Raw genomic sequence first — 24,351 nt, 5'->3', positions numbered from 1 at the left:
ACAAACAATATTCTTAAAGAGATTTTAAAAAGATGTGAGGTGAATTTTTTACTCAGAGGGTGGTTCATGAGAGGAATGAACTTGCTGAGAAAGTGGTTGATGCGGTACAATTACAACCTTTAAAAGACATTTAGGTAGATACATGTGTAAGAAAGATACATGCATTTGGAGGGATATGGGCCAGGACCAGGCAGGTGTGAAAAGTTTACTTTGGGATTATATTCAGCTGGACTAGTTGGACCAAAGGGTCTGTTTCCATACTGTATGACTCTATGACAACGCGAGAAGCTGTTTAAAAACTGGACAAATCAATTTTCAACGGAAGTCCAATGCTGGCTCATGTAGGCACCTCACTTTCAGAATTCCAAATACAGTTTGTTCTGATATAATGTGATGGTTCCATTCTTGTGTCATCTCGCATTATCAGCAGTAGCCATGCCATTTAACTAATGGGGCCAGAATTGCGTTATAGCCAATACAGGTAAAGAAAGTTCACGTTCTACAAATAATGGTCTAAATTCTTCAATCACGTTAAAGCCAGTTTGTGTTGAAGAAACACTCGTTATAAGAACCGATTGTATTACCACCCAATCCAAGACCTATGTACTCATCACTGGGAACCACGTGACCTTATAGCTTCAAAGAACTACTGAACCAAAGAAGGATGTGCTTGTGACTTTCACATGCAACCAGTGGCATTTAGTTCAGCCATACTCTGTGAAATTTGGGCCTGATTTAATAAAGAGTGGCAATCATATGTTGCTCCTCTGCTTCAACTCCTTATGGTTAGAAAGAGCTTTGCATTTCTGATAGGAGATTCTGATCAATGATCCAGCAGAAATATAGAACCTACCTTAAATGCAATTCATAAACATTTACAGCACAGAAAGAGGCTGTGCCTGTCAACAAAGATCTCATTGCACTAATCCCATTTTCCATATTTGGCCCATAGCCCTGGAGGTTATGGCAACGCAAATGAATGTATGAATACTTGAATTTCTGACTCATCCACCCTTTCAGGCAGTGAGTTCCAGACTCCAAACACCCTTTGGGTGAAAATGTTCTTCCTCAACTCTCCTCTGAGTCTTCTCCCTCTATCCTTAAATGTATGCCCCTGGTTATTGAGCCCATCTGCCCACCAGACCACGCCACTGACATCCTTCAGTTTACAGCTATCCTACTTCCTATTTATGACTATTCCAATTTTTGTCTCATCTACAAACTGCTTGATCATACACTTTACATTTAAAAGAAACCAAGAACAGAACAGGTTAGGAACAGGCCGCTTGGCCTACCAAGCCCACACTGACTAATTATGCTTTTCTGAAGTAAAAACCTTTTGCCTCTACGTGATCTGTATCCCCCTATTCCCTGCCTATTCATGTCTCTGTCAAGATGCCTCTTAAACATTGCTATTGTATCTGCTTCTACCACCTCCTCTAACCAGTGTATTCCAGCCTCTGTGTAAAAAAACTTGCCTCTAACTTCTTCTTTAAACTTTCCCCCTTTTACCTTAACCTATGTCCCCACTAATTAAAATTACTACCCTAGGAAAGATACTCTAACTATCCATTCTATCTGTCTCATAATTTTACAAACCTTTATCGGATTGCCCCTCAGCCAATGATGTTCAACTGAAAACAAAGTTTTTTCCAATTTCTCCTCTAAACTAGCAACAATTTGGAAAATCGTTTCCGAACTCTCTCCAAAACCTCTACATAATAGTGTGGCAACCAGAACTGTACGCAATATTCCAAATGTGGTCTCACGAAAGGTCTGTACAGCTGCAACATGACTGTGCCCCAGCTGATGAAGGCAAACATATCATACACCTCTTGACCATCTTGACCTCTTGACCATCTTATCAATTTGCATGGTCAGTTCAGGGAACTGTCAACCTGTATGCCTAAATGCCTCTGTATGTTAATGCTACTAAGGGTTCTGCCATTTACTGTATATGTCCCTCCTGCACGAGACCTTCCAATATACATCACCTTACCATTCCAATCTTCCATTTCTCCACCCAAGTCTCTAGCCTATCTGTAACCTCTGGCAATCCTCTTCACTAATCAACTTGCCTTCTAGTTAACATGAATAAATGGCCTAATTATTGTTGTTTAGCATAGATAAAATCAAATAGACTGATCCGAGCTCATTATAGATTCAAACCTCTTCAGCCTTTTCAGTTTTTGCAACCCTTTTTCTGTTCTTCAAAATACAGTGCTTCCATTGGCTAAATTATGGGGGAAAAAAAGTGACTGCTGTACTGAAAACTGTATTACATAACAAATTCTGCAACGAAAATGGAAAACTTCTCAGATTGATAACCATGGAACTGTTAGCAATTGTTATAACCCATTGGGCTTTACCTAGTCTGGCGTACATATAACTCCAGACCCACAACTATGTGGTTAACTCTTAACTGTCCTCTGAAATGGCCAAGCAAGCAATTCAGTTGTAGCAGTTAGGGTTTGATTTGATTTGATTTACTGTAGTTACATGAACCTAAGTACAGTGAAAAGCTTTGTTTTGCGAGCAGTACAGGCTAATGATAGCAAGCAAGGACGTATGGATCATGGGTGCTTAGACAGGGGATGTGCAAAACAAGATCAACATTAACAAGAGCAACAATATTTGAAGTTGGGCAGTCCATTCAGCAGTCTAATAACAACAGGGAAGAAGCTGTTCTTGAATCTGTTGTGTGTGTTCAAGCTCCTGTATCTCCTGCCTGATGGAAGTTGTTGCAAGACAGCATTACTGGGAGTGAGGGGTCTTTGATGATGTTGGTAATCTTGCCGTGGAAACGATAAGTGTAAATGGAGTCCATCAATGGGAGGTTGGCTTTTTTGATGGTCTTGGTTGTGCACACAACTGTCTGTAATTGTGCAACAAATGCTGAGCTTGAAAGATTTTTTAAAAAACTTTGCATTCTGTAATAGGGCTTTGTTTTGCGCTTCAGCTTTTAGGGTATTTCAGGTAGTCAATTCAAATAACTTCGATTTTGTGAATATTTGAACTTCAGCAAACTTTCTCCTCACAATTCTTGGCCTTTTTGAACCTCAATGTCAAAAAACACTTAACAATTAGGTGCTTTTAATGAAGTATTTATTAAAACACAGTCGCTTATGTAATGCTAGAATGTGTAACTTACATGGAGACAACAGCAAGGAAACAGGCCCTATGGCCAACTTGTCTGTGCCAATCAGGTTCCCTAAACTGAACTAGCCACATTTGCCTGTGTTTGGCCCAAATCCCTCTAAACCTTTCCTATCCATGTACCTTCCAAATGTCTTTCATATGTTATAACTGTACCTGCACTTGCCACTTCCTCTGGCAGTTCACTCCATACATTAACTGCCCTCTGTGTGAAACATTTGCCCTCAGGATCCTTTTAAATCTTTCTCCTCTCACCTTTAAATTATGCCCTCTAATTTTGACCTCTCCAACCCCAGGGAAAAAGACCTTTGCTTTTCACCTTATTTATGCTCCTCACGATTTTATAAACCTCTGTGTGGTCACCTCTTAACCTCCTATGCTTCAGTGAAAAAAAATCCCAGCTAATTCAGTCTCTCCTTATAGATTAAACATAGCACAGTACAGACCCTTCAACCCTTGATGTTGTGCAGACCTTTGACCTTATTCTAAGATCAAATTACATACATTATCCAAGAATCACTTAAATGTTCCTAACATATCTGACTCTACTACCACCACTGGCAGTGCATTCCACGCACTCACCACTCTCAATGGAAAGAACCAACCTCTGACATCTCTCCTAAACTTTCCTCTAACCATCTTAAAATTATGCCCATGTGTGATAGCCATTTTTGCCCTGGGAAAAAGTCTATGACTGTTCACTCTATCTATGCCTCAATAAGTTGAACTTATTTCTTTATTTTTCAACTTTGTACCTCGGTATCTTTTTGGCACCAAGAATAGCAACATTGTACATTTTTCACTGTACTCCTGCATCCCTCCACTTGAGAACATGATTCGGAGATGCCGGTGTTGGACTGGGGTGTACAAAGTTAAAAATCACACAGCACCAGGTTGGAATATAACCTGGTGTTGTGTGATTTTTACTTGAGAACACATCTCAATAAATCCTAATTCCAATTCTAATTCTATCCCCAGCTCCCCCAAACTTTGTATCATCTGCAAACTTACTTACCAGACCAGCTACATTATCTTTCAAATCATTTATATATATTACAGACAACAGGGCTACCAGCAGTGATCCCTGCGGAACATTGCTGGTCACAGTTCTCCAGTCAGTAAAACATCTTCCACCATTGCTCTCTATCTTCTGTGACCAAGCCAGTTCTGTATCTAACTTAACAGCTCACTGTGCATGCCAAACTTCACCTTCTATATCAGCCTACCATGAGGGACCTTGTCAAAGGCCTTGCTAAAAGCCTAAATAATACTCTGTCCTCATAAATATCTTTGTCACTTCCTCAGTAAACGCAATTGCGTTTGTGAGACATGACCTCCCATGCACAAAACCTTCCTGCCAGTTGCTAATAAGTCCATATTTTCCCAAATGTAAATAAATACTGTTTCTAAGAATTATCTCCAATAATTTCTCTACCACTGACATAAGGCTCACTGGCCTGAAATTCCTGGAATTTTTCCTGTTGCCCTTCTTAAGGAACAACATTAGCTTTCATCCAGTCATCTGGGACCTCACCTGTGATTGAAAAGATTATAAGGATTTCCTCCCTTGCCTCCCTCAATGTCATGGGATAGATTCCATCCGGTCCTGGGGACTATCTAATACCTTTCAAAAAACTCAACACCTCTTTTTTTATATATTGACTTGCCCTAGAATATCAACATACCCACCTCTAGACTCACTATCCACCAGGTTCTTCTTTTTTGAATACGATGCAATATATTCACTAAGAACCTCATCAACATCCTCTGGCTCCACACACAAATTTTCTTCGATCCTTGAATGGACCAGCACAGTGGCTCAGCGATTAGCACTGCTGCCTGTTGGGAACAGGAACCTGTGTTCGATTCCAGCCTTGAACTACTGTCCATGTGGAGTTTGAACTTTCTCCCCATGTCTGGGTGCTCTGGTTTCCTCCCACAGTTCAGTGATGTGCAGGATAGGCGGATTGGCCATGCTAAATTGCCCATAATGTCTGGGGATGTGCAAGCTAGGTAGATTAGCCATGAGAAATACAGGATTGCAGGGATGAGGTGGATCTGGGTGGAATGCTCTTTGGAGGAGTGGTGTGACTTGAAGGGCAGAATGGCCTACTTCCACACTGTAGGGATTCTATGATGGCACCCTTTCCCTAGCTGCCCTCTTGCTCCTTATATATGTCCAAAATGCCTAGGGATTTTCCTTTTTCTTATTTTTCAAAGTTATTTCATGGTCCCTTTTAACAGTCCCAACTCCTTGTTTAAGTTCTTTCCTGCTTTCGGTATATTCCTCAAAGGGTCTGTCTATCTTTAGTTTCCTAAACTTGGCGTATGCTTCCTTTTTCTTTCTGGCTAAGCTCACAATTGTCATCCAAAGTTCCTGAATCTTTCCATCCTTGTCCTTCACTTTCACAGAAATATCCTCATCCTGAACTTTAATCAATTGGGCTTTAAAAGATTCCCACACAATGTAGATTTATCCCCAGACAGCCACCCCCAATCTACATTCCCTGGTTCTGCTTAATGTTGTGGTAATTAGCCTTCGCCAAGTTTAGTATTTTCACCCACGGACTGTACTTATCCTTATGTATAAGTAACTTAAAACTTATGGAATTATGATCACTGTTCACAAAATGCTCCCCACTGAAACTTTGATGACCTGACTGGGCTCATTCTTCAATACCAGGTCTAATAAGGCCCCTTCCCTAGTTGGACTATTTGTGTAGTGCTTCAAGAAACCCTCATGGATGCACCTAACAAATATCCAACTATTCAAGCTCACTAAGGGAATCCCAGTCAATAAATAGCACATTAAAATCTCCTACCACAACAACTTTGTTGTTCTCAGACTTAAGTTCAAATCATTAATGTACACACAAACAGCAATGGCCCCAGCAAAAAGTGCTACAGAACTCCCCCGAAAACAGACTTCCAGTCACAGAAATATCCCTTAATCATCACTCTCTGATTCCTGCCTCTTTGCCAATTTTAGCTAAAACATGCCTTTTTTTGATCCCTGTGAATTCGTACTTTCTTGGTCAGTCTGAGGGACCTTATCAATAGACTGGCTAAACTCTTTATAGATCACATGAACACTCCTGGTTAGCTCCTCAGATAAATTCCATTTAATTTGTCAAATGCAAGCTTTTGTTAATAAATCCACGCTGACTATCCCTGATAAAGTTATGTCTCTAGAAGTGTAGATGTATTCAATCCCTCAGAATTCCTTCCAATCACCTCCCCAAAAGCGGGGTGAGACTGGGAAGGGTTGTCACTTGAGACTGGGAGTGAGGAAGTGATGCGTGGAGGTGTGACTGTCAGTTTCAATGACAGGAGAGGGTGGGAGATGTAGTTAGGGGTGTGCATGGTAAGTGAAGTAGTCAATTTGATAGTTTCCCAGGAGTTAGACTTTTTAATTGGGTTAATTTAATTAAGTTTTAGTTGTCTAACTTTTCCTGGACGGCAACTTAATTGCAGCAGAATATTCCAAATTGTCTGACTGAAATGGATGCATTTTGGAATGTTCCAGTTGCAAAGGAATTGCCAATCAGAAACTTGGAGTCTGTGGGGATTTCACAGGGTTCCGACATGCAACTTCTATCTACATTGCAGAATTGACTACTTGATCATTGGAAGATCCAGGTTTTTGTGTCCACTTTGGTGATAGTTGAAGATCGCTCCCTTATGCCATATGGCTGGAAGGTAGGTTGTTTTATAAAGTAAGAATGGCAATTTGATGAGATTGCTGAATTTGCACTTCCATTATAGGACCTTATCTGCTGGGGGTGTACATTGGAAATCAGACAAGACTTTTTATTTATATATGGTAGGGTAAAAGCTAGGAATATACACTTCCAATTCTTCTGTCTACTTCTTTTGTACTTAACTTTTCAACTTTGTTCAGAGAAGCAAACCAGTCAGCTAGCATTCTGCACAGGTTAATATCATACCTGATAACCACCACTCAAAACAAATAACACTTATTAAATAAATCATAGAACATTGTTTTATTATTTTTCCTTTAATCTTGAAATTAATGATTAATACCTGAATTTATTAAAATTGATTTGTTCGTCAAAGTGTAAATCAAGAATTGGAAAGTATGCTGTAATTACTTGCATCTTAGATAAATAGCCAATGTCAGTCAATACTTTGCTATCTCTGCAAATCCTGCAGCATTATTTTTCAGTTATATTTGGGATATCTGGTCAGGATGGACAAGTTGGACCAAAGAGTCTGTTTCCACGCTGTACATCTCTATGACTCTATATTTACGTATTTGAAATCATATGAACATTCTCTTGTTGGAATTTATAAAGTTTGTGGGTACTTGAGGACTGTTACCATTACCATTCCTTTGTTTTAAACTGAGACCGCAAGAACTCCAGCAGGTTATGAAAATTATACACTGCAACAGAGCAAAGTAAGAATAAAAATGAAAGAAAAATCTTGTAACACGTTTCTTTATTTTCCAACAGTTGGCAAATAGAATTTTCCATTTCTGTTTGAACAGATGTTGCAAGTACAGTACTGTACATTATATTTAATACTTCAATAGTGTTACATCATGTAATTAATTGTTACAACTTGACACATTCTCTGACTTGTGGACTTGTTCTAAGATTTCACAGATTGTTTTGTCTCTGTAAACTACATGCCATTGAAATGCTGTCACGTGACTGTCAGATCAAATTAGGAGTGTAACAGAGCACTGAGATTTGCTGGCTTTTCCTGATTTCAAAGTTGAAACTTTAGTGTTGATATCCCATGTTTAGAGACCATTTCTCTTTAGACCTTTTGCTAGATCTCTTCAGTCCAATCTAACTCTGTGCTGGCCCAATGAAAAGTTTGACTTAAAACTATCATTTTTATTTAAGCTTTGAATTTTCACCACCTCACAGCAACAGAGTCTAATAAATGCATCTATTAAAACTATGTGTCTGTCTATCTGATATGTACATCTTGCATCTGGCATGAATTCGTAGGAAAGAAATGTTTCCTCCTATGGAAAAACTTGCAAAGATCAAAAGGTGCAGTCTAGCTCAGATATTCCATTGACGAAAGTGTTGGTAGGACAGGCTGAGTGGCTGAAGGATTGCATTGGCTAAATAAAATCTGCAGTTAAAAACAAGAAATTTTCAAGAATATTAATTCAGTAAAAATCCATGAAAAGCTACCAGTAAAAAGCAGCTCTTAGTACACTAGTGACACATTTAATGAAACATTAGTTTCACATTTATCCCACTAAATGACTATGAAGTAAAACTGATAAGAAAGAAGTTATATAACTTTTGCCTCACCCACCTACCCAGCCACTCAATCACCCACTTGCCATTCTTTCTGTTACAACCAAGTGAGAATGGGTGAATTGGCTATCTTCTTTTCAAGCTGTCTGGTTGGTTGCAACAAAGATTTAATTACGTTTTTTGCACTTGGCTGTGCCTCACTCACATTAAAATGTAGTTAACTAGTTAACCAAAAACAATATCAGGTGCCAATTACAAGGTTGTCTTTTGTGAAAGATGAACAATTTTATTACTTGTTAACCTTAAGAAAAATGATAAAGGTGCAACATCAAACATACACATAAACACAAGTTAAAAAAGATTCCTGTGTGGTTCAAGAATGTACATAACACAATATGCATTTTAAAGTACTTGTGATATCCCTGAGGCACTCAATTTTAACTTGAAACTGTGATTAGTTAGTAGTGTTCTTGATCAGCAATCAACCTGAAAGTTGCAGATATTATTGAGTTTTCAGTATTTGGATGTTTCTTTAATTTGTGATGGCTTTGTCCTTCCTGAACAAGAGCAGAGAGAAACAGTTTATTTCAATTTTCCTGTTATAAATCCATCTCCTCTGCTATGCTAAAGGAATTGCTTGAAATAAAGCTCATTCATGTCTTCCTGCATCTGAAGTATGTGTTTCCAAGCTGGATTATCACAGACGAGTGTTTCACCTCCAACGTGTGAAACTCCTCGAGATATATACTTAACATTGGAGATGTAAGTTTCTTCATGCTGGCTGATTTCAGTCTCATCTGATAAAAGTGTCAATTTAAGTTCACAAAATTATCTTCATTCCAGATTAGTTTCTTGGATCTTGGCTGAACTTGTGGTCAGGTGATTGCTACAGTCATTTCTAAGATCCTGTCTTTCTTTTTAAAAGCTATTTCAATTCCTAAAAGTTCTAGGTATTAAAATCAGATGGTGGAAATTGAAAATGGGAACAATTGTGACAACGCATTCACCTTACTCATTCATTCACTCATCTATTCACTAACCCACATTGTTTATTTAAAGACTTAAGAACCTCCAAAATTTACCTGAATGTAACAAAAACTGGGCATGTTCTCTCCTTTTTCCAACCCGACTGTGATTGCTGGAGTGCCTATCCTGCTCATTTGAGCTTCAGCTAAGATCGGACACATTGCTGAAAATTGGGAGTTTTGCTGGCTTAGATAAATCTTTGCAGGCAACAATAATGTTGTCCCTGACTAAGTAGCTTCTTTCATAACAGTCCTACCCTTCCTTCAGAATCTGTTGTGCATCTGGAAGATCAGAGCTTGAGTTGAGAACTAAACAGATATGTGGTGATGCTATTTGGAAGCAAAACATGCTAGAAACTTTGTGTTATGAGTTGGAAGGCATCACATGGGTAAAAGGCAACAATTCAGTAAGTTTATGGGAGTAAAAGCAAGTAATTGTGAGAGATCACGGTAAAAAGCAGTATTGAAAGATCACTGGGATAAAAAAGAACAATTAAGAATTGTGAGAGGTCAGTGTAAATTGTGGTCACGATTGTAAGGGCAATATGTGAGTCAGGAATTCAGTACCTTGTTAAAGACATATTCGTGGAAGCAAAGAAAAGACTAAATGAAACCAGGATATAAACCAAGACTGACAAGGAGAATGAACAGCTGATGAAAATTGAAACATTGTTACGATGAAAAATATATATGAGAGGAAAGAACAGATTGGAAGACAAACATAAAGACAGTATGACAAAATAATTAGGACAAGAAATTCATTTGCCTTAGTTTTTTGCATGTGAGGACCACAATTTGTGAGCTGAACATACCTATTAGAAACAAGATGAAATCTTATGCAACTTGCATTGACTCCATCATACTGCAGACATCTTCTGTTCTCAACAATGGGCTGTGAAGCATTGCAAAGAAACCATTAGCTCTAGATAGCCTTTTTGTAAAAGAGATGTTACAGCATTACAATGAAGGCTGCTGGATAATCATACTTTGGAATGGCATACCAGGTGAAGAAAGGTCAGGTGCAATGCCAATGTTAGGGCAAGGAGGGAGAGGTGCAGTGGCAGCAATTACCAAGGCCGGGTATAAGTGGTAACTTAGTAGTGTTATAATGGGACTAGAAACCCAAAGATCAAGCTAATGTTCAAATGGTGGCTTCAAATCCCACCGAGACAAATGGCAAAATTCAAATTAAGTTAATGAATATAGAATTAATGAAACTGGTTCAAGGGTGATCATATCATCTCTGTTAATTCTTAAAACCCATCTTGTTCATGAATGTCCTTTAGGGAAAGAAATCCATTATCCTTACCTGTTTGAGCACACATGTGGTTCCAGACAACAATATGGCTGACTCTTTTGCATCTGCATAACTTTGCCATAATGAGAACGTAAACCTTTGACACCAGATATATGACAAACAACTGAGGAAAGTGAGAAGTAATGTAAGTGAATGAAGGGAAAAGGGAACCAGTGCATCTATTTTCAGTTTGGCTGTCTGACTCATCTCAGTGTGGCAATAGTGAACAAAACTTTTATTCCTCATGCAGTATCAGTCCTATACCTTACCTTCTCTTTGATATTGACCATCACAGTGTCCTCCACAATGCCATAAAAATGCCAATAGAAACAAACAATTTAATCTAACTTGATGTATTCAACAGCACTCCAGTATTCAACAGCATTGTATATCTCTATAGCATTGTTTTAATTTAACAAAATGGCCCAAGGCACTTTACGGGAATATTACAAACCAAACTTTTACATCACTCCACAGGCCATATGAGGCAGTAGGTTAGTTAGTAAATGTGAAGAGAAGGTTAATTCTCCTACCCTGTACAGGTGCTGTCTGACCACTGGAGTTCTTATTCACAGCACTGGCTCTTACATTGCTTTTGAGATATTAGGGCGGTTGGCCAAAAGCTTAATCAAAGGTGTAGTTTTTAACAACCGTTTTAACGGAGGAAAAAACAGAATTGTGGTGAAGAAAGTCCAATGTTTAGGACAAAGGCAACTAAGGGCTTGGCCATCAATTATAGAGCACTGAAAATTAGGAAAGCACAACAGACCAGAATTAGATGTCTGCAGATAGCATTGTGAATTGAGGATGGATGAAAATACTGAAGTAATAAGAGTGTATAAAGATTCCAAAAACAAAGATCTGAACTTTAAAATTGAAATGTTCCTTGCATAGGAGCTAATAATGTAGGAAAACAAGCCATCCATCTCTCTTGCCTATGAGTCGGGCTTTGCTCCCTCCAATTTTGTACCATCTTCCTCTGCAAGAGACAGAGAAGAGTTTGTGATTTTCTTTCGTGAATTGGCTGTCATGGTTGAACAACTGGCAGCATATAAAAGCTGTGAGATGTGGATGTAAACTTTGTTGCTTAGTATGTGAAGGTCAAGTGAAGTTATGAATGTTAGGTATGAGTCATGAATGATTGAGATTTTTGGTAGATTAGTAATCATAGGGTGGTGGGGTTTGGTAATGTAATGAGCAATGTTTCTGTCTAATGGTTCGTGGGTAATGCTGTGGACTTTGAAAGTTCATTTACTGATTTTTTTTGCCATTTTGAATTCACTGACTTTCTTGTGGCACTGCATCTGTTAGGCTACATGTCCAGCTTTAATCATGCTGGACATCTGGTCTCATTTACGTCTGAAGATTTGTTTAGAGAATCTCCTAGACCCCTGTCAGTGGTAGACACTTCTTCTAGCTATCTCCTACACTGAGGCCTTGAGAATTGTTTCCATGAAGTTAGAAGCATCTCTCGGTTCCTTATTCAGTCAGGCAATGTTGGCATGGCTGACTAGGCTAGCATTTATTACTCTTCCATAATTGCCCAGAGGTCAGTTAAGAGTCAACTGCTTTGATGTGGATCTTGAGTCAAATGTAGGTCCAAACAGATAGGGATGGCAGATTTCCTTCATTAAAGGACATTAGTGAACGAGGTGGGTTTTTGTAACAATCATTATATGCTTGCTATTAAACATGCTTGCTATTTGTGGCGGCACGGTGGCACAGTGGTTAGCACTGCTGCCTCACAGCGCCAGAGACCCAGGTTCAGTTCCCGCCTCAGGTGACTCTCTGTGTGGAGTTTGCATATTCTCCCCATGTCTGCGTGGGTTTCCTCCGGGTGCTCCGGTTTCCTCCCACAGTCCAAAAATGTGCAGGTTAGGTGAATTGACCATGCTAAATTGCCTGTAGTGTTAGGTGAAGGGGTAAATGTAGGGGAATGGGTCTGGGTGGGTTATGCTTCGGCGGGTCGGTGTGGACTTGTTGGGCCGAAGAGCCTGTTTCCACGCTGTAAGTAATCTAATCTAAACTACCTTTTTTATTGAACTTAAGTTTCCCATCTGCCATTGGGGTATTTGAACTCATATTCCTGGAATTCAGCCTAGAGTTATGAGTTTCTTTTCCAGTGACATTACCATTACTCCACCACTTTCCTTCCATCAGTCAGTTTTGCAGTCTTTTTTCTCTTCCCTAACCATTTCAAGAACTTGTGATTGGATCATTGGCTCCTTAAACTTGCAACCATTCAGTATGATCATGGCCGATCTTCAAATCCTTTTCCATGTGTTCATCATATCCTATGATTCCCCAAGAGGCCAAAGATCTGTCTATCTCAACATCAAAGCAATCACATCACATCTTGAGTAGGGAGTTACAAGGACTTGTAACTGTTTAAGAAATTTTGTTTATCTTATTGCTACATGATTCGCCCTTGTCCTGAGACTGTGCTCTAGATTCCTCACCCTGGGGTACAACCTCTCAGTGCTGCCTTATCAAACCCTTTCAGAAATAAGTATGTTTCATTGAGATCTCATTTTTCTAAACTCCACAGATTAAGTTATGTTTACTTAGATTAGTTACAGTGTGGAAACAGGCCCTTCGGCCCAACAAGTCCATACCGACACGTTGAAGCGCAACCCACCCAGACCCATTCCCCTACATTTACCCCTTCACCCAACACTACAGGCAATTTAGCATGGCCAATTCACCTAACTTGCACATTTTTGGATTGTGGGAGGAAACCGGAGCACCCGGAGGAAACCCACGCAGACACTGGGAGAACGTGCAAACTCCACACAGAGAGTCGCGTGAGGCGGGAATTGAACCCAGGTCTCTGGCGCTGTGAGGCAGCAGTGCTAACCACTCTGCCACTTAGCTTCTCATTCCTTGAACCAACTTCAATGTACTGTCTTCATTGCAAGTGTATTGTTATGAAGAGATGCGAGCCAAATATTAGTTTTTTTTTTAAAAGGCTTTTATGGACCCATGTGAATATGCCTTGAATGTTAAAACAAAGGACACTTTGCTAAGGAAAAGGCACTGGATTCAACAATAATGTTGTACCTACAAGGAACAGGGAGCTTGGAAGGAGTCATACATTTTAGAAAAAGGTCACATGGCTCAGTGTATGGCTGAATAAGACTATTGGAACTTTGAGTTCAATCAGAGAGAGAATTTGACTGTTTGAAGAGCCCATTACCTCCTCTCTCTCCTTCTGTGCAACTCCTCTCAGCAAAGTGTATGACCTGAAAATCTAACACTACCTCACTATCTGAAGCAAAGGAAATTCAGCCAACAGTCACAATTCTAGGAAGGGACCTCAGTGGCAGCAGCTTGCAGGTGCAGAATAGTTATAGAATCAGAATACCATTTGGGACGTCTGGCAACTGATCCTTTTATTAATGGACTTAATTATTACTAACTAAAGTAATTTAATGTTAACATTTTGCAGAGTTTTCATTCTTTTCTTTCTTCTCTGACATGCATGTGTTTATGAATTTTTTTTTAAAGGAATAAACATACGTGTATTTGCATGACCGAAACTGTTCATCAATACGCTAAGCATCTTATTTGAGTAAGTTTGTTTTTGGATCTAACCCAGTTCTTTGTTGTTGACTAAAGAAACCTGGCTGACTCATTCTTACATCTAACTCTGACACAGTCTTAAACCAATATTATGGGCCAGAGCACCATCCTGATTAAATTTAAAACTTGTGACCAGTGAAGGAGTGGCACTCGTAAAGAAAACAGTGCAATGCTCAAACTCGGTCATAGCAATCTTATCTCTCCTTCTGTTACCTACAAGCTAACTTACTATGTTCATTGTATATGTACAGATAGATTCCTTTAACACCAACAATTCCAAGATTCACACTTATAAAATATTTTCCAATTCCAGAAACGCATCTATTGCTAGACATAACTTTTTGAGTTTTGCAAGCATGGGTTGTTTGGATATGGTCAGTAATTTGCTTGTTGTGAACAGACAGAAGGATATACTGCTAAGATCTGCTAATCTTTGGGCTGGATGGCCCACATAGCTCGTATCACAATGGCACAGTATTTAAAACAAAATAGGCAAAATTGCATGATAGACAAGAAGTCTTAGTGTAGATTAGTGTGGTGCTGGAAAAGCACAGCAGGTCAGGCAGCATCCGAGGAGCAGGAAAATCGACATTTCGGGCAAAAGCCCTTCATCGTCCTGATGAAGGGCTTTTGCCCGAAACGTCGATTTTCCTGCTCCTTAGATGCTGCCTGACCTGCTGTGCTTTTCCAGCACCACACTAATCTAGACTCTGGTTTCCAGCATCTGCAGTCCTTGTTTTTACCAAGAAGTCTTGGTGGCTTTGCAGCAGCATCTTGTTTGTAATGAATACCTCTTGCTTTGCTACTATGTAGTAGCAGTTTGCATGATGAAGAAATGATTTGTTTAGTTTCCAAGGTTGCTGATTAAAGCCAATTTTATAGCTCATGGAAGTGTAACAATCCTAACGTGTATATTGAACAGTGAAGGCAGATTTGAGGTAGACACTAGTGGAGAACCTCTTGGCAATTTATCATTTAAAACATCAAGGAAAGGAAGCTTAATTGACTGGTTCATTTTAAAGATGAAATTGAGCGCAGTGTGGAACTCATTAAGACATGTAAGAGAATTGTTGCGTGCAGTCGCAGATTCAATTCTTGCAAATAAGTTAACTGTACATCAGAATTATACATGTAGGAGGTCATCTGTCATTCCACTGAAGACACATTTCTCATAGAATCCAACAAAGATGTTTGCGAGAGCTGGGCCAAGCGAGGATCCCATGTCAACCCCATTTGATTTGGCATATGTTATGTTGTTAAAACTAAACTCAACTGTGCAAGTTGCTGAGTCCATAAGTTCAATGATTAATGTTGTCACTATCAGCCCAAGCCAAATCTTGGCTAGGTCTTGCTGCATGTGCATGGAGACTGATTCATTGTCTGAGGAGTCCTGAGTAGCACACTGCAAGATGGTTTAAATTGTGGTCCTATTTCCTTCAAGCCCTTGTTTTCTTTATATTTTTCTGTTTTTCATTTCTATCTTTGTTTCCCTCATTCTTGATTCCTTACTAAGCTTCCCACACCCTGCCATTCTTGTTTAAATGCTCCCAACAGCACTAGAAAATCCCTTTTGAGGGTATTGGTCTCAACCTTGGTGGGATGCAAATTATCCAGTTTGTACTGATCCCATTTTCTCTAGAATCTGTCCCAATGCCTTAAGAATATAAATCCCCCTCCAACACAATACCGTCAGTCGTGCAGTCAACCAATCTATTCTTTTATTCCTTATCTCATTAGCTCTTGGCATCAGGGGTGACCCTGAGATGACTCAGCTATTCATATACTGTCTATAATTTATTTCCTAGCTCCCTATATTCTGCTTGAAAGATCACATCCCTTTTTTTACCATGTCATTGCTACCAACATGGACTGTCACCTCAGGCTGTTCTCCTACCCCTTTCAGAATGTTTTGCAGCTGCTCAGTGACATCCTTGATTGCAGCACCGGAAAGACAAAATACTGTGCTGATATCTCAGCTGCAGTAACTTCTATCTGTTCAACAGAATCCACCATCGCTATTGCCCTTGCACTTTGTTTTCCTAGTGTCTCAGACTTGGCACCCTGTATTCCCTGAGAAAGAGTATCAAAATAGCAGTATCCAAAATGGAAAGTCTGTCAGAGAGAGAGAGATGACTCAGGAAATTCCTGAACTACCTGCCTGTTACTTATATTATATCTATTGGTCACCCGTTCTCTTTTTCCTGTGCATTGTTTACTTGCAGTGTGACCACTGTATGTGCTTTCCACAAAGATTCAGCCATATGGATACTCCAGCCCCTGATCCAGATCCAAAATGTGGATTTTCCCTTGTTGCATCTTGAGGCATTTCTGCACATGTGGTCATCCTGGAAGCTGGAAGTATTCCTGACTTCTGACATCATACAAGAGGAGCATTTCACCTGGTTGAGCTGCCCAGCCTTGTCTTAGAGATAGAATATATATGTGGTGTGATACTGGACTAAAACCAGACTAGGAGATTAGAATAGTGCAGGTTCCAGCTTGCTAGGTGGCAAGGTCACACATAAATTCTGCTGCGGAGGACTCAGGCAAGGCCTATGATGGGCCAGTCCACAATAGAGGTTGATCAGTGAAATGCTTTATGTATCACAAATCCTACCAGAAATACTGTGTTCAATATCCAGGAGCATACAGAAGTCTGACACTATCCGATGGAGGGCTTTGTCCATCCCTTAGACATACATCTTGTCCAATCCAAAAAAGTGGTCAAATGATTTTGGACACTGGTGGCTCAAACCATGATGATGTATTCAATGGCTGATGTCTCAGCTTTTATTGCAACTTCGGCATATTCAACCACTGAGGCAATGGGACCAATTCTAGGATGAGTAATGAAGTGGATGAGACTTCTGTTATGTAATCTCAATGTATTCATACAAGCCAAGACTGCTGTCATCATGCACGGCTTCACAGTAATCTGTTCTCGAATCTATTAATGTTTCAGCAATGTGAGCAGCAATATTTCGGTAGGGTGGAAGTATGCAGTTTTCTTTCAGGTTGATATGATTTGTTCTTTAACTCCTGCCAGCCAGGACTGTATCAAACATGCCAGCTTGGTGCAGTCCAAAACATGGATTTCTGGGTCCAGAGGTGCTTGACATCACCATCCAAAACGTTCTGCATTCCTCCGCTGAATCTCAGCAGCCTTTCATCAGCTGTGTTGCATTGGGCTACCAATACTTCAGAGCACTAGGCTAGGCAAAAGCACTGCATAAAAGGCATTGAAGGATGTGTAACGGTGATTAGTTTACTTTTATATGCAATATAATATGATTTCATTTATGTTGGTTTCAAATTATTTTCTCTTCACATCGATTCTGCACCTCCTCGGATGCTGCCTGACCTGCTGTGCTTTTCTAGCACCAGACTCGCTACACTGATCTCCAGCATCTGCAGTCCTCACTTTCTTCAAATTATTTTCTGTTTGATTCACTAACAGCATTCTACTTTAGGATCTTTCCAATCTGAAGATGAAGAAAGATTAAAACTTGATGTTCAGATTGCATCCAGTATCCATGCCTTACAAAGCAACTCCCTGAGTGGAGTGAATCACTGAGTCACTGAGCATAAGTGAGGAAGAATAAATTGTGGTTACATTTGAAGATACCAATATTGCATAGTCAACTTGAAAACACCTATTGTTGCTGAGCTCTAGGACTTGACCCTCGCAGAGTCTGCAAGCAAATGATACTTGGCTTTTCAGCATCAATATTTCATAGAGTTATTTAACACTGCCAAACAGACTGGGAAGTCTGTATGTGTCTACAGAACAGTCTACAAATTGCATTTATGCAGTGGTTCATGATTATTTAACCACACCATTGACAATTATTGAGAGTATGGCCATCCTTTTTGAACAAAATCCTCAGCTTAGACTGAGCTTTCGTAATGAACACTCTTTTGGATGTCATAGAGATTGATCTTAAGGGGGCAGGTTGCAAAGGGTGCATCTGTGCAGTTGAGTGTTAGATTTTAGAAATCCTGATCTCCACACTGCTGTGGAGTTTTAACTCCATATCCTTTGTTTTCTTCCCCTGGGATTATCCTACTCTCCCAGCAAGCAACAAGCTGATGTAAGGCTTTACTACAGCAAATCTGAGTAGATTCCAGGGTGTGCCACAGCCCCATGTAGAGCCAGGATCTCCCACTGGAAACATTGGAGAGATTGATCTTTGACTTCCACGTGGATGTGTGTGAAATCACAGCCCCACGCATCCCTAAACCATAGGCTGCCTTTAGAGGTGTGATTGGGGTGAGGGGTTGTTCTTCATTGGGATCTATGCAATCCAATAGAATTTCTTTGGGCTCCTGGTGGAAAGCTCTTGTTCTTCTTGAGCCACAGACAATGCTGTAAAGGCCCTTTTCCCTGAAGCAGTTTCTAAGTTCCCTGAGGCCTGAGAACCTGGCTGGCCATGGATAATTTGTAAAACAAGCTAAATCTAAACCTTCCAGCCTCATTATAATATGTGATGATCACTCTACCATCTTGGAGTAATTTGACTGCACCTGCCTCTGTTAAACCTGGAAATGGGTGGGTTGAAGGTAGGTTCAGATTGGGTTTGGGTTAGTTTTTACACCTTACCAAATACCAGTATATGCATTTTTGGGTCAAACACCCCAATGTATCAACATCATGATCTTTTGAACATGTCCATACAATTGCCTCAGCCTACATAAATGGATTAGTACACACTCAACGGGCTGAAGAGTCTTCTGTACTGTGTAATTCTATGAGATTCTCTGGAAGAGGCATAAAACACCTGAATCATTGGAAGAAAATGTGAAAAATGTGCCTTTTAGTTTTCCTCTTTTGACAGTGCAGGGTTTGGAAAAAGAAAACATTGAGCCATGTAGCCAATGTGATACTCATAGGTGCTAAGGGACCACAGCCACTTGAAAGTCCTTGGCAAAAACAGTTAGGGAATGCATGGGATAAGGAAAGCAGCTTGCCTCTGTGACAAAGTTAAAAAAAATCATAGGCATTTAAATCTCTGGGCAGTAACATTTAACAACTACTAGTCAGACTGACTTCTCTGCCAAAAGGACCTAACATGGATGAATGAATTTACTTGTGGGTGCCCATTTTATATGAACTCTGATGAGCATCAGATACTTTGATTGCATCTTCGGTCCAGCAGTTAAATATTTTTGGGGAGCTTCAAAAGCCTGAGGGAAGCCAAGACACAGTCACTTTCCAGCCTCATGATAGACGCACCAAACCAGAGTAGGTCTTAGGCTGAAGTTGCCCACATCTGATCCACCAATGTCAACTACCAGCAAGAAGTCAGTGCCACAGAGTAACAGTGGACAAAGAAGAATAACTAGTAGTGACTAGTGTTATTGTGTTTCAAACTTTTGCTGGTGTTATAGACTATTGTATGCTCGAAACACAGTGGAAATGCTCTGTACTCCCTGTCATTTTCAGACAAAATACACAAAATACCCTTGTGTTGGGCAAAATTCTAATCTGAACTGTATAACTGTCAGCCTCTTGCTATTGTTACAAAAAGTCACTGCTATATATGCCTGGAGCAACTTGGAAGCAATGTCTTAAAAATAATTGTAACCCATCAGCTAACAGTTCAAGTGAAAGAAAGTTTCATAATCTACAATAAATCAGTTTTCCACAGTTGTCTAATAAAATGATTCCAATTCTGGAGTAAATCTTGTAAATGTGTTTCTTCGTCAACCATTTTGCTTGCACCCCATTCTTTGGAGTGGAGTCGTACTTGTTTCTTTGTTAATTCTGACGATTAAGAAAGAGGCTGCCCAACATTTTTAGAGAGGTCAAAATTAATTTTCAACTTAATTTTTCAGTGGTAATGTCACAGTTGAAACCCATGCAAAAAGGATAAAGGGGAATAAAGATGCTTCTGTGTCAGGGTTAAAATAAATTGTGTTTATCACTTCAATATTTAGCTGTTGCATAGTAGTACCTAAGAAAGGGTATGTAAATTTGGAGACAAGAGTGGTGATGCTATTTAACTCTGGGATTGATACATAGGCAATGGAGCCTCAAAACATTTTTAGAGCACACTGTGTTGTAGCAGTAATTGTTAGGGTGAGATTCTTTTCTTCCAGTGGAGATACAAATCAAACTGTAAATAATTTAACTTTTTTTCGCTGGACAAAGTGATTGCTTCAATATTCCCGATCTCACATCATTTTAATTTGGCTTTTTTGAGGGTTGGAAGGTCTTGGTTCAGAATTCACATGCTCTTCCTAGAAATCATAGAATCCCTACAGTGTGGAAGCAGGCCATTTGGCCCAGTGAGTCCACACTGACCCTCTGAAGAACATTCTACCCAGACACATCCCCTACTCTATCCCTGTAACCCTGCATTTCCCATGGCTAATCCACATATCCTGCATATCCCTGGATACTTTGGGCAATTTAGCACAGTCAATCCAGCTTACCTGCACGTCCTTGGACTGAGGGAGGAAACTGGAGCACCCAGAGGAAGCCCACACAGAGGGGGAGAATGTGCAAACTCTACACAGACAGTCACCTGAGGGTGAAATTGAACCTGGTGCTATGAAGCAACAGTGCTAACCACTGAGCCATCGTGCTGCCCCAAAGGGCAAGGTCAGATCCCCGTTGTAAGCCGTAAAGCAAAATTGCACCGCTTCTTGCACACATTTTTTGTGGTCTGGTCTGGGTTTGTACAAGTCCTAAAAAAAACTCGTGACCACTGGGGAAATCTTGCTGAGGAAATCAGAATATTCTGAAAGGTAAGTGGAAAATGTTCTGGTGCTTTCATATTTCACAATTGGATGCTGTCTTGTAATATAGATGTGTTTCAAATGTGGTCATTCATCATAGGGATCTGTCCTACTTAGGTGCTTCCATTAGCCACCAATGTGAAAGTAGCATCATGTATTACAATAGTTTTCCATTGGAGGCAATGCCATAATTCATTTAAAACAGAAGCCTTGTCAGCTTATGCTGTCATGTTTTGCGCTGTGATTTTAATTGACAGACCAATCTGTTTTGTTTTAAAAAACTGCTTTTGAAAATTGAAAAGATAGATCCTTTTGCCTGTTGCTCTCCATTGATTGACTAATACCCTACTTTGAAATGGAAATTGAACACAATTGTGTTCTACCAGTTTCAGGGAATGTAGCTGCAAAGTTTTGTGAAGAAGGCTGTGACCACTATGAATGCTTGGCTGGATTTCTAAAGCTAGTAATGGCTTGAGCCCATCAGATGGTCTATTGATCTGAGAATGGCTGACATTTTTAAAAAGCTGTAATATTATGGTTTAATGTGGTTCTTAATTGTTTACAAATGTAATAGGCACTTCAAATATTGCACTTTTTTTCACACAGGAGAACGTTTTGTCTCTGGTGTCAATGATGTTTGGATGAATTCAGGGTTTTACTAGATTGTTAGAAGTTTAGTTTTTTTCCCCAATGATTTTAAAATAATTCACTTCTCCTTTTTCATAATTTCTGAGGACAGTGTACAGTGAATTACGGGTGAGTGACTATGGGGGGGGTACAGGGGTTGGTAACATTTAGGTGTCATGAACAATCTGAGGGGCTGGTATATGGGTTGGGTGTGAAGAGACATAGGTAGCATGGGTGATCTGAGAAGGCGTGAGGCTGAGTGGAGGTGAACTGAGAGGCTAAATAAGTAAACGTTAGGGGGTCTGTGGGAGTTGGGCTGCCTTGTTGGAGAAACAGGGTCAGCCTTCACACCCAGAATACTCACAAAGTCAATGGCTGTTTGAAGAATATATTGCAAGTCCAACGTTTGTGTGGAAAGGCAAAAATCCGAAATTATGTCATACATGGGCACAATGTGTATTTCGAATGGCTTTAAAGGTCAGGGTTTGGGCTTTCCCATGGTCTGAAAATGAAGAGTATTTGTTCAGACTATGAAAATTAAAAATGCAACCATGAAACAGTGATCATCGTTACTTGTATTGAAATTATTGCTTTTTCTTAAAATACTTTCTTTGCCTTCAGCATAATCAAATTAGATTTAATTAGGGATTAAATTGAATGTTGAGCTTGATTGTGAGAAAAAAAAGCGTAACTGCATTTATTTATTAAATACAGGTTAGCTTATTCAAATGTTAATGCAGATGCCATTCATTTATTTGCTGTTGTGTATTTGGTTGTCAGATTAATTCAAAGCCAGTTATGAATTTGGAGCAAGACCGGCCATTCGTTTGCAATGCTCCAGGTTGTGCACAGGTGAGTATTGCTGACTGATTAGCTAAGTATTCTTGAAATCATTGTTTTGTTACAACTATCTGGTAAGCAGTAAGTTTCTGCTTAAAATAAGATTGTGATTTTCTCTATTATCTAAGTTTCAGATTAGAAGCATAGAAGTTATAACACAGCAAACATGTAGTTTACTTAAGTCAGTTGTGTCATTACTTGTACAAGTGAAGCTTTCACCTGTAAGTCTATGTTCTAGATTTCTCCAGCTCTGTATGTAGAGTATCTTTTGTTGCTATATAGTACAAAAACAAAATGTTATGAACGCTGGAAATTTGAAATAAAAACAAAGAGCTGGACAATTTCAGCAGGTCTGACAGCACCTGTGGAGAAAATAAAACTTAGACATGATGTCCACTCTGTTCCTCTCTCTACAGATGCTATTAGACTTGTTGACCTTCTCCAGGACTTTATGTTTTTCACTTTTGTTCTTAAATCTGTAACTCTTGCCTTTCCTCAGAACTGCTCCTCTTTGCCACTGCAATTTGGCAGATGTGAAGTGGAAAGCGCGTTCATGTACACAAGTGGAAGTCCTATTTAATACCATTCATGTTATAGTGGCACAACAGAACAAACTCTTTAAGCTTTAAGACTCTGTTCACTCTCTGTTTCTGTAAGTCTCCCCTTGTCTGCTTCTCCTTGTTTAACTTCTTATTTTCTGTTTCTCGTACATTGTCTTTCTGTCTTTATATTGGACAGTCATTCTGTTTGTTAGCATGCAATGCACTTCTAAGCTCACGTAATTGAGGACTGAAGGTGTTCAAATCACAGATAAGTTTAGAAAGTAATATTTATAATTAGAGTTGTAGAGTCTTACAGATGTACAGCATGGAAACAGAAACTTCGGTCCAATTCGACCATGCCGACCAGATATCCTAACCTAATCTAGTCCCATTTGTCAGCACTTGGCCCGTATCCCTCTAAACCCCTCCTATTCACATACCCATCCAGATGCCTTTTAAATGCTGTAATTGTACCAGCCTCCACCACTTCCTCTGGGAACTCATTCTATACACGCTTGACCCTCTGTGTGAAAACGTTGTTTCTTAGGTCCCTTTTATATCTTTCTCCTCTCACCCTAAACCAGACTAGATTTTATAAATCTCTATAAGGTCACCCCCCAGCCTCCGATGTTCCAGCCTCTCCCTATAGCTCAAATCCTTCAACCCTGGCAACATCCTTGTAAATCTTTTCTGAACCCTTTCAAGTTTCAAAATATCCTGGGAAAGAAGGTATTTCTTTTGTGCCAAGAAATTGAATTGTGCATGAATAAGGAAGTGAAACATGATTTGAGTTTGTAGGTTAATTGCAGGCCAATGTCTCAGGCTGTTACTGTGGGAGTAGGCACATTTAAATTGGTGTAGGAGGGCAGCCAGCAGGTGATGTCTACTTGTTAGACTGATCAACTGAAGTATTTGGCTTAGTTTCTGGTAGTATGTGAGGAATATTGCAGTAGTCACCATGGACTTTGCAAATATCAGTCAGAATTACACGCTTCAATAAATACTTATTGATAAAAGCTATGGTAGCTAATTAGTTATATTAATATCAAATAGACAAATAGAGTCAGAGAGATGTACAGCATGGAAACAGACCCTTTGGTCCAACTCGTCCAAGCCGATCAGATTTCCCAACCCAATCTAGTCCCACCTGCCAGCACCCGGCTCATATCCTTCCAAACCCTTCCTATTCATATACCCATCCAAATGCCTTTTAAATGTTGCAATTGTACCAGCCTCCACCACATCCCCTGGCAGCTCATTCCATACACGTACCACCCTCTGCGTGAAAAAGTTGCCCC

At 39.7% G+C, this 24,351-nt stretch overlaps 1 protein-coding gene across 5 annotated transcripts in view; it reads left to right on the top strand.

The window, feature by feature from the left end:
• Positions 1 to 24,351, top strand: part of creb5b (cAMP responsive element binding protein 5b) — a 455,445-nt gene that overhangs the window by 23,076 nt on the left and 408,018 nt on the right. For 2 of the 5 annotated variants that reach the window (XM_043689526.1, XM_043689527.1), the window contains exon 2: positions 22,452 to 22,523. The exons of 2 other annotated variants lie outside the window; for them this stretch is intronic. In XM_043689526.1, the coding sequence (XP_043545461.1) occupies positions 22,470 to 22,523 (54 nt within the window). In that variant the 5' untranslated portion in view covers positions 22,452 to 22,469. Of the gene's footprint in view, positions 1 to 22,451; positions 22,524 to 23,119; positions 23,164 to 24,351 lie in introns of those variants that run through there. One more of the 5 variants, XM_043689531.1, reaches the window with a different exon arrangement.

Source organism: Chiloscyllium plagiosum, chromosome 5 (genome assembly GCF_004010195.1).
Source record: "Chiloscyllium plagiosum isolate BGI_BamShark_2017 chromosome 5, ASM401019v2, whole genome shotgun sequence".
Lineage (NCBI taxonomy): Eukaryota > Metazoa > Chordata > Chondrichthyes > Orectolobiformes > Hemiscylliidae > Chiloscyllium > Chiloscyllium plagiosum.
Note: the sequence above shows the minus strand (reverse complement) of the source record. Positions and strands in the feature narration are given on the sequence as shown.